Raw genomic sequence first — 10,277 nt, 5'->3', positions numbered from 1 at the left:
ACAGTAGGGGAAAGTTTTTTCCAGTTAGCTAACTAGCAACAATTTATGTCGCAGAGAGCAGCGCAAAGAAAATCCGCAATATTCAAGGCAAACATTTAAATGCGATTAAATAAAACCAGTGTGAGTGTAATGTATAAAATGCGATGTGTTTTAAATAAAACGAATTCATTCACAAATTTAGAGCTAAGCACTAATTGGCCACCCTCAACGGAAATCGTTTATCAGAAGAAAAAAAGCGAGAAGAATACGACTTGGGCTGAGACTCTGCTTCTTTCTGGCTTGGTGTGGGTTAACTCCAATTAGCATTGCTTTGACCCATTTAAACAGTTTCCGTCATGGCATGCACATGGTCAGCCAGGGGCGCACGCAGCTTCAGAATCAGTGGCAGCCACAGTCGCAGTCACCGTGGCTGTTGTCAGTGGCTTATCAGCGTCAGTTCCGCTGCGGCAGCGTCGTTATCCTAAGCGCTAGGCATGTGGGTGAAGGGTGGCAGTAGCAGCGACAGTAGCAGCGGCAGTAAGATCAACAGGAAGTTGGATAGTGGACTTGTTTTATATACACAATATATAATACAAAAAACAATAGATATATATATATATAGATATATATATTATTTATTTATTTATGTATGCATATATGTAATGACGATAACAATGCAACGGCAACAATATAAAAGCAGTTCCCATGTGGCAAATTTACTAAAAACCTGGATCCCAATCCGTTTGCTGCGCCTCCATGTGCGTTGTATAGCATTGCAACGTGTCACCTGCCTCTGGCAACACCTTGTTGTCCTTAAAGCGCAATCCGCACTCTACATCCTTTTTAATCGAGTCCACCTCGTTTTTCAAATGACGCATGGACTCCAAAGCACCGTCGTAAATGATCTCACCGTCTCTCAGCAGGCGAAATCTTTGGCTTTTCTTGAGCACACCCTTGGTGCAGCGGCAACCAGCCACGGGAATCTCTTTACGCCCCTCATTGATGAAGAAGTGTTGCAGCACATTGGCTTCGCCCAGCTGCTCCTCCACCTCCACAGAAGGCAGTTTGCTACTCAACTGCTCCTTGAGATCATCGATCAGGCGATAAATGACATTGTAACTCTTCACATCCACCTCCTTGGCCAACTTGGACTGTGGTGTTTCCACGGCAAAGGCGTAGATAATGGCATTGAAGGCTTTCGCCAGTTCCAGATCACCATCCGTCACATTGCCCACGCCATAATGCACAATATCCAAGCGGCAGCGATCGTTGCTGTTGTAGGTCTCTAGCACATCCAAAATGGCCTCCACAGATCCATGCACATCACCCTTGATGACAACACTCACGCGCGGACTGCCATCATTCTCATCGACCTGTTTAACTCGCTGACCGCGTCGCATTCTGAAGCGTCCGGCCAGGCGGCGAGCCTCACGTTCTGCACGGTACTTTGCCTGATGCTCCTCCTCTTTCTTACGAATCTCATCGCTGCTCGACTCGACTTTCTCCTGCTGTGCCTGGTGTTCGCGAAATTTAAGGACTGCATGCGCCTTTCTCTGCAAAATTAATTGGCATTAGAACATGGTGAATTTGGAATAATACAATGTTCGCTCGCAAATTAGTTCAAATTTCTGCAATGAATTTTAGACTGTCTATAAATACAAGAACCAATATGTACTCTAGAAAAATAACTTCTACGGTCTTATCAATTCTAGCTCTATGATGTAGTACTACAATTCTGCAAACTGTGACCTAAATATTTACTGCCTGCAGCAAAAAGACTCATCAAGATATTTTTAAATCTGAAACGAGCTTGCATACAGACATGGCTATATACTTTATGACTTAAATATTTACTGTCTGCTGCAAAAAAAAATGTAAAAAAAACGGATAAAGGGAACAGTTCATAGATATTTTTAAATCTGAAACTAGCTGGCATACAAACATGGCTATGTACTTTATGGATCGGCCATTAAGATGCAGGCATAAATAAACAAGACGATTCTGATTTGAAATTCGCTACTCTGACAGAAAGTTGTAATTTCCGATTGAACACTGTGCTAAAAGACTTCCTTGGCATACCTCCGTCTCCACCTCCAGTATTAACTCACCAGCTAGCGGGAGTTCTCGCCAGCCCAATATTTCCACGGGCGTGCCCGGCGCTGCCTCTGTTAGTGGCTGGCCATTGTGATCGAATAAGCCACGCACCTTAGCATGGGCTAATCCGCTCAGCAAGACCGAGCCCTTACGCAATGTGCCACGCGTGACAATGGCTGTCGATAGTTTGCCGCGACGTGGATCGGTCTTGGACTCCACTACAATGCCCTCAACCAGGCCAGTGGTGTCTGCCTTTAGCCCCATCAGCGTGGCCTGTGTGCTGACAGCCTCCGCCAGCAGCTGCAAGTTTGTGCCCTTCAGCGCCGAAATCGGGATGACTTGGACATCGCCGCCTTGCTCCTCCAGCGTCAGACCCATTTGGGCCAGTTCCCGTTTGCTCTTCTCCTGCAAAAACAGATGAATTAGCGCTTCGGGTATAATAATATATAAAAACGCTTACAATATTCGCTTCGGGTTTGTCAATCTTGTTCAATGCCACGATTATGGGCACCTGTGCTCCTTTTGCGAGCTCAATGACCTCGCGTGTTTGCGCCATAACGCCATCCTCGGCGGCAACGACAAGCACAATTATATCTGTGGCGACAGCTCCGCGCGCCCGCATTGCACTGAATGCCGCATGGCCAGGCGTATCCAGGAACGTGACTCTTTCGCCATTCTCCAGAGTGACCGTGAAGGCGCCAATATGCTGAGTAATACCACCAGCCTCACCAGCGGCCACATCAGCGCCGCGCAGCGAATCCAACAGTGTTGTCTTGCCATGATCCACATGGCCCATCACCGTCACCACCGGCGGCCGTTGCTTGAGCAGCTCCGGCGATGCCGGTGGCCTAGGTAAGACATCACGATCCTTGTGCTCATCCTCGACGCTCGCTTCCGGTGCGGCGACAACTCGTGTTTTGGCGCCCAACTTCTTGGCGATTTCCTGAATGATCTTCAGATCCTCCAGCTTGGCGGCTGCCTCGATGTTGTCAGCGCCAGGCACATATAACATCGCCTCCTGCACATCGTCTGTGGAGTGGAAAGGACATCAACTAAGCAATTTTCCAAGAACTTTTACTCAGTGTGCCACTTACCCAACGGCCGTTGCAGTGTCTTTGCCAGCTGAGACACGCTCATATATCGCCAGATGTCGATGGCGCCGTGTGTTGCTGTCACATTGCTTGCCTGCAACTTCTTCGGAGAGTACTCTATAATTCGAGGGGATTTCTATATAATTAATCAGTGTGTTCCGTGCTAACAATTCTACAAGGTTGAACAATCAGAACTCTCATTTAAGTTTCTCAAAAAAAAAAGGTTGAGGCTTAAGCATGTGAGGTCATCTTTAGATTTATTTAAGTTGCTTGGTAATCCGTTATTATTGCAGCTTAATAGTGAATTTATATATATGATTTATTTCATATGAATTTATATACTACAATTTACAGCTCTACATTATCATTGGCTTTTGTGACGTCACAGCCGCTGAATGTTCTGCACCTTCTCTTTTAGTTTAATTTGTTATGATTGGTCTCACCTTCTCCTCAGCTGTCTTGCGACGCTTAAGTCTCGCTATGCCGGTGTGAAATTGGCGCTGACGTAGCGTAGTGCCCAATTTATAAATCCCTCTTAATTGCAACATTTTGAGCTAACCAGATTGCTTGTTATTTATTATATATATAGGTACTTTGGTTTCTTTTAGAAAATCCAAGTTATTGTGTAATTAATTTCACTGTTTACCTCATGGTGTCCATTTAAGTGTGACCGAGAGTGGCAAGCGTACAAATATTTAGAAATAATAAGTTGGCAGTTCCGCACAGTCAGCCCTGCCCTTCAGTTTCCACCAAATCATATGCCTAACTAAGTTTAAGATACTTATCGACCCAAACGATATTTCGTCCAATGCCTGTATATTTGCGTTGATAACAGCTAATATTCGATTTATGTTTGTACTGTGAGCGTGATAAATCATATATTTTTGAAATCAGCTGATAACCTTAGTAAATTATAGCAGTGTGTTATCGATAGTCAATATTGCGTACATTTGCTTATTCGTTTGTTCTTCGGCTTAGCGTAGATAGCAACCAAGTGCAGCTTAATAAGGCCGCGAGAGTCCCAGCTTTAGTCTTTAGTAATAGGTTCCGGTCTTGGCTATATTTGGTGTTTGTCTTAGAAAGCTTATTATCCAAGTTTCAAGATATACATTAAATGGATTTATTCATGGTCTGATTTTGATTTGGACAATAATCAATAATATATGTACAAAAGTACGTAAATTCTAAAACTCATAATTCATATTCCTTTCACCTATAATTGTAATTGTTATGTGGGTCTTATACAAATTTTCGTGACATTCTGGGATATCATATCGTATTATAAAAAATTATATATTTTTAATTTGCCACTTTTAGCAGCTGCGTGAGCGCGTCAATCAGTGTCAATATGTTTATGTATTTCTCCTGACTGACACTGAATGCCACTTAATTCGGTTTTGAAGCGAGTTGCATGTCAAAATGATTGCTCTTCTACAAACAGCGCATCTGTGTTTGAATTATGATGGAGCGCGCAAATATTCCAGATGCAAATATTTGCGCAAAACTACACACACACACACATTGGCATACGCACGCCAAGTTGAAGTGCAACACATAGTGCCAGTAATGTTACCGGCCAGGCACAGCACACCCCCAAGCTCCAATCCCTCCTCAACAGCCACGCCCACTCTCAGACCGACTCTCACTGCCCCCACCATGATGAGGAGGGGGATGGGGGAAGGGACTAATGGCAGTGAGCTGTAGAGCCAAGCACTTTTGAAAATGTGTAACCGGCACTGACTGACTTTCTACTCGTATCTGGCTGAGGACTGGCAGCAGCAGGAGCAGGAGTAGGAACTGGACGAGCAGAAGCAGGAGCAGCTGACTGGAGCTCGTTTGGCCGGAGCCAACATTTGGCGCTGCTGTTGCTGCAGACATCCGTTCGCCGGAAATATGCTTGCAAACGTTGCACGTACGGCAATAAACAGGGTGTCCTGCTCGACACGAAAAATAAGGGCTTGGTGGGGGGTGGATGGGAACAGGTTGCCTATAAGGCAGCCTTCCCCCATTTGCCCGCCTGTGCGTTTGTTTGCTCAGCAGCGTAAAAGACGAAAATGACGTCGACGGCGACGGCGACGGCGACTGCGACGTCGACTGATGGAACTCAAACAAAATATAACTGTTCGAGAAGATGCTGCTGCTGCTGCTTTTGCTGCTGCAGCTGCAACGGCAGCAACGCGCACAGAAAAAGTTTACAATTTATCTAGTAAAATGTAATTAGGATCCTGGTGCAGGCTACCCACACTCCAATCCCCACTCCCCCTCCCTACCAACCACCTTCTAACTAGCGCATAGAAAGTGCTGGGTGGCAACAGAGACAGGGCCCTTTCTTTACTTTAAGTAGCAGCTGGTTTGCTTTAAGTTAGTCCAATAAGGAGATGGCACAATCACATTACCAGTCTTATAGATGTGAATCCTTTTTCAGTTGGCAACATTACAATAAAATAGTACAATCACTGGCTACTTATTTTTAAATGACCAGTAAAGTATTTTAATTGAAGTGTACGATAAAATTAGTTGAACTATAAGCTGATATTTATTTAGTATTATTTATTTGTACAAGCTATAACAAAAAAAAAAACAAATTTTGCCTAATATTTTTTAATTTTTTTTTGTATTATATAACAAATAAATTAATTAACTCATTTGATAGAACGATCCTTTAATATTAGTATTGTTTGCAAGAATTAATAATTATAAATATTGCGTACTTTTTGGCTCTAGACTTATTGTATTGGAAATAACTTGCATACTTTTTGGCAGGGGATACAACTGCATTTACTGATTTAATTGCTAACATATTATTAAATATAAAGTGACACATTCTTACAACAATCTTTTCGACGCACTGCATTAAAGGATTAAGGAAGATGAGTCGAAATCAGCAAATCCCCGTTCTCTATATAACTATAAGGACAATTTAGATGTCCTTCATCCAGTCGTTCGCCTTGGTTAAGTAAAATATTTGACTCAAGAATCGGTAGAAGTCGAAACTAGTTGTGTCTGACCTAAAGTATATCCAGACATTCTTTCTAACTTTTTATGCAAAATTTTGACCAAGAATCCTAAAAATCCTTAAAAGTCAATCGATAGACATTTTTTTAAATTGACATGACTTTTAATTTATAATTATTCAATGTTCATATTAATTTATGTATCTGTAACTTTCAGACTTGTCTTCCTTACATTTTTTAATAAAGCAGTCAATTCATTAAATTGCTAAAACTAAACTGGAGTTTTGTTGTTTTTTTTTTCTTAAAACTTGATCCTCAAATCGAATTCATAACTACTAATTAAATCAGTTTGCATTTAGCCTATTTATAGCTAAAGCAATTGATTTTTGTTTGGAGAAAATGGCGTATGCGAGGGTTTCTCATCAAGTTTGCCAGACCACTGGACTTTGTGGACTTGCTTATGGCGAGACGTTTCAAACAGCCAGCGTCGAAGACATGCGCAAGAGCGACTTTTGATGCGCCTCACATATATACACACGTACATGTTCATGCACGTATACAGTCGCACACAAACACACACACACACAAAGAGAGATAGATGCGGGCACAGACACCGTAGTCGCTCGCTCACGCACACACACATACACGGAGCCACAGACCGAGGCTGAGCCAGAGAGACAGACACAGACGCAGACACAGATACAGCTACAAGCGAACGAACGCACATTGTGAAGCCGACGAGGCGGAGCTAAGTAAACAAACATGGCCGAAAATGTTTGTGGCTCATAATCTGATACAAATGCAAATGCGTGTATACACACACACACACACACACACACAGGCACACACACACAAACACACACACACACACAGACGAGCAGACACGCACACAAACAAACATACGTATGTAGACTGAATCGAGAGGCGGCTGAAAACTCAGGTACTTTCTCAATTGGCTGCTTTGCTAATTTTTGGGCAGCTGCAGTCAACTTAAAATGTGTGAGCAATTTGCAAGGTGCTAATCACGATGGCCACGTAATCAATTTGGCTAATTTACCTACTTAGTTACTTGTCCAGCTATGCATACGATTTCTGATTAGCAAAATATTCATGAATTTTATTGCTGATATGGCACATTACTCTCCAATGCATACTGCTGACTTATGAAATGCATATGTATTCGATGCGGATTCTTACAAATGAATTTTTGTTATATATTTAATATACATTTGTATTTGGAATAATATGTGTAAGCAGTCTAAAACTTCGTAAGTTATCATAAATTTGTTTACAAAATTCTCTGCGTTATCTTTTATTGATATTCGATTTTAAATTCATGTTCAGCGGAACGCTTCCGACAAAACGTTGGCCATGGAATTTTAATAGCTGTTTTGATTTCAGCAAAATACTCAATTAACAGTTTTTTAATCGATAGTTCATAACAAGCAATCAATCTATGCACTTATCCAATTTTAACTTGTTTTGACTTGTCGACTGTATATGTCAAAGGTTAAATTTAAATCGGCGAACAATTAAATTATTTAATATGCATTGAAAACAATAATTGGTGGTAAATAAAACAACTTTTAATTGAATATAACAAAAATGTATTTTGAAACAATCTGTTTAACTTGTTTATTACATAAAAAGATTTATAATGCTAAACGAAATGGATATAAAATATAGGAATACATAGTTTCAGCTTGGAATTATAAATAAATTAGTATGTCGTTCAGATTTGATCATTAATTCGGTAAATCCAAAATAAGTCACAGTACAAAATACTTGATTAGTTCAAGAAACGAAGAGAAGTAATAGAAGAGATTCAAGTATTGCAGTTATCATCATCATCTATCAATTTCCCCTTCAACTGAAACGAGTAACTTGTGGAGCACTTTCTAATTGGGGAACTCTTACAGTTAATTAGTCCCCAACTTGCGGCTCCAATGATGCCTGATGATGACCCTGTCACATACTTGTCAACCCGAATACGACGAGTACTCGAGAAATAAAAGTTTTAAATGTCGCCGCACTTCAAAGATGCTTTCCAGGTGCCACTTGATGGGAAAATTGTCTCCCAGACTTGGCACTTGAGCGCACCTACCACAGCGCAGGGCATTTATATGGTTTTTTCTTATTTTCTTTTTGTTTTTGGCATTGTACAGGTAATAATGGCCGAGAAGGGTCGGGCCGGAGTTCGAACATAAGCAAAATATTGACAAAGCGGCAAGTCCAAGGCAAAAGATACCGACGATATATACATATATATGTAGATATATGCATAAGCGATATGACGTTGCCGATCTGTTAATCACCAGCATCAGCAGGTAAAAGTAAATCACTGGCCATCCGATACGAACCCATTGGAAACGATCGGAGCCGATCCAAACCGAGGCGGACTAGGCGATCCGTTGTTGCTGTGCTGTTTACACACACACACATTCACTGAGACCAACATCCGTTCAATACCTTCTTGGCCGCCTTCGAATGTCGCATTCAAATGTTGTTTTTAGCCGTCGAAGTGGTAAATTTCACCTGTGTACGCGGACCGACGACGACGGTGTACGCCGCATAGAGACAGCCACTTACAACAAATGCATTTGGGCGGCGGTCTCGCTCTTTGATAGTGGACCACACACACACACACATACACTCTTGACACTTGAGTTGATTGATTCGTAGATGCAGCGACCGCGACATGCAAAAAAAAAACAAAAAAACGAGAATAAAATAAAAATCAACGCTGGTGGTCGTTGGACGTCGCCATCTTCAGAGCTGGCCGTTAATTTGCTGCAGGAAGTTTCCATTTAGCACTTGGGCAAACAGTTTTTTGCAGTTGTCACCAGCAGAGTTCCAACATCTCTAGTGGGCACTACATCAAGCCCAAGCGAGGGGCAGACGGGGTAACGTTTGCTATAAATACAAAATATCAAAAAAAAACCTACCATATTGTTGCGGTTAGGGGGTGGCTTCATTGTTGCGGTTCTAGCTGCTTGAAGTGCCATTCAGCTAAATTGTTTGTATGTCAATCAAAGATGAAAACGCGCAACGGAAAATGCGAAAATTAAACATGGTACGGAATGGGGCAGTGCCCAGGGGTTGGGGGCACTCCTCTGGCCATGCCACTTTGCGCTCATTGAGGTGACGCGTGTGGTTCACAAAGGCGGGCAACAGCCATAAAAACAACAATAACAAAAACAGCCACTACAACAAATTGCTTTGCTACATGAAAATGTCAAAGTGCGCGACTTGAATTGGACTCGACGAGGGCGGGTAATAAACATAACGCACACTACACACAAATAACAATAACAGCAACAACAACAATAGAAACAACAACAACAGTGGCACTTAATCAAGCAGAGACTCTTTTAAAGCACTTCAGCAATGGGGTGTATTCATTTTTACAAGAAGAAAACATTTTAACGTTGCGAAACATGAAATTATTTAAAAGAAAGTATTAATTCTTTTTTTTATTGGATTACAGTAATTACCCTTGATTTTTTATATTGAATCATTTTATATTTTAATTAAAGTATATGTAAAATAATCTCATTTAAGAAGCTTTGTTTAATGTATTCCGATTTAGAACTACTAAATATAACATTAAATACGTATATGCATATGAAGTAAGTACTTTCCATATTAAAAAGCTACTAACGCTTTACAACTAGTGGTCTGATTGGAGTTTTTCTGTGTTCATCCTTAATTTTATTTTATTGAGTTTTATTCATTTTAAATTTAATTTCTTCCTGAAGTATAAAAGCCGTAAATGAGTGACCAAAAACAGAACTATTTTATTTATTTTACGGTTGCTGTCTATTTGGGGATTATTTGGTTGCTATTGCCAAATGTCAATGCCATAATTTATGCAACTCTCACTATATCGGCCAAGTCGTTGTGCTGTTGATGCTCTTGTCTCTTTTGTATCCCCTTAGCCTGCCCCTTTGTTGTCGCTTAAATTTACATTGAAATGCGAGACTCGAAGTAATTCGAAAGTTTGATTTTAATTTGTTTTCATTTCGCATTAGGTTAGCTGCGAAGCAGATCCAAGCATCGTTGCCAGTGTCCCAGCCTCGCACCAGTCTCGAACGTCCGTGCCCGACCCACGCTTCTCCTGTGTGTCTCTCTGTCTATTTGCACGCCCAGTTTACATCAC

At 41.4% G+C, this 10,277-nt stretch overlaps 1 protein-coding gene across 3 annotated transcripts; it reads right to left on the bottom strand.

Moving 5' to 3' along the window:
* Positions 1-631: 631 nt before the first annotated feature.
* LOC6563393 (translation initiation factor IF-2, mitochondrial) lies at positions 632-3,858 on the bottom strand. 3 transcript variants are annotated; one of them, XM_001989554.3, is made up of 6 exons: positions 3,811-3,858; positions 3,608-3,718; positions 3,168-3,300; positions 2,534-3,102; positions 2,059-2,478; positions 632-1,532 (listed from the first exon to the last, which is right to left on the bottom strand). In XM_001989554.3, the coding sequence occupies exons 2-6, from the start codon at positions 3,710-3,712 to the stop codon at positions 699-701; spliced, it is 2,061 nt and encodes a 686-aa protein (XP_001989590.1). In that variant the 5' UTR covers positions 3,713-3,718; positions 3,811-3,858; the 3' UTR covers positions 632-698. The 3 variants fall into 3 exon arrangements, with proteins under 3 accessions (XP_001989590.1, XP_032593334.1, XP_032593335.1); XM_032737443.1 differs by lacking the exon at positions 3,811-3,858 and having other exon boundaries at positions 3,168-3,281; positions 3,608-3,655; XM_032737444.2 differs by lacking the exon at positions 3,811-3,858 and having other exon boundaries at positions 1,432-1,532; positions 2,088-2,478; positions 3,608-3,747.
* Between the last annotated feature and the right edge of the window lie 6,419 nt (positions 3,859-10,277).

The sequence above is a fragment of the Drosophila grimshawi genome, unplaced genomic scaffold (assembly GCF_018153295.1).
Source record: "Drosophila grimshawi isolate 15287-2541.00 unplaced genomic scaffold, ASM1815329v1 contig_311, whole genome shotgun sequence".
NCBI classification, from domain to species: domain Eukaryota; kingdom Metazoa; phylum Arthropoda; class Insecta; order Diptera; family Drosophilidae; genus Drosophila; species Drosophila grimshawi.
This window is presented reverse-complemented; position numbering and strand designations above follow the sequence as displayed.

Coding starts and splice junctions, on each gene's coding strand:
- LOC6563393 (XM_001989554.3), bottom strand. CDS start 3,712: ATGTTGCAATTAAGAGGGATTTATAAATTGGGCACTACGCTACGTCAG. Junction 3,103..3,167: donor GACACTGCAACGGCCGTTGG/GTAAGTGGCACA, acceptor TCCACTCCACAG/ACGATGTGCAGGAGGCGATG. Junction 2,479..2,533: donor ACAAACCCGAAGCGAATATT/GTAAGCGTTTTT, acceptor CTGTTTTTGCAG/GAGAAGAGCAAACGGGAACT.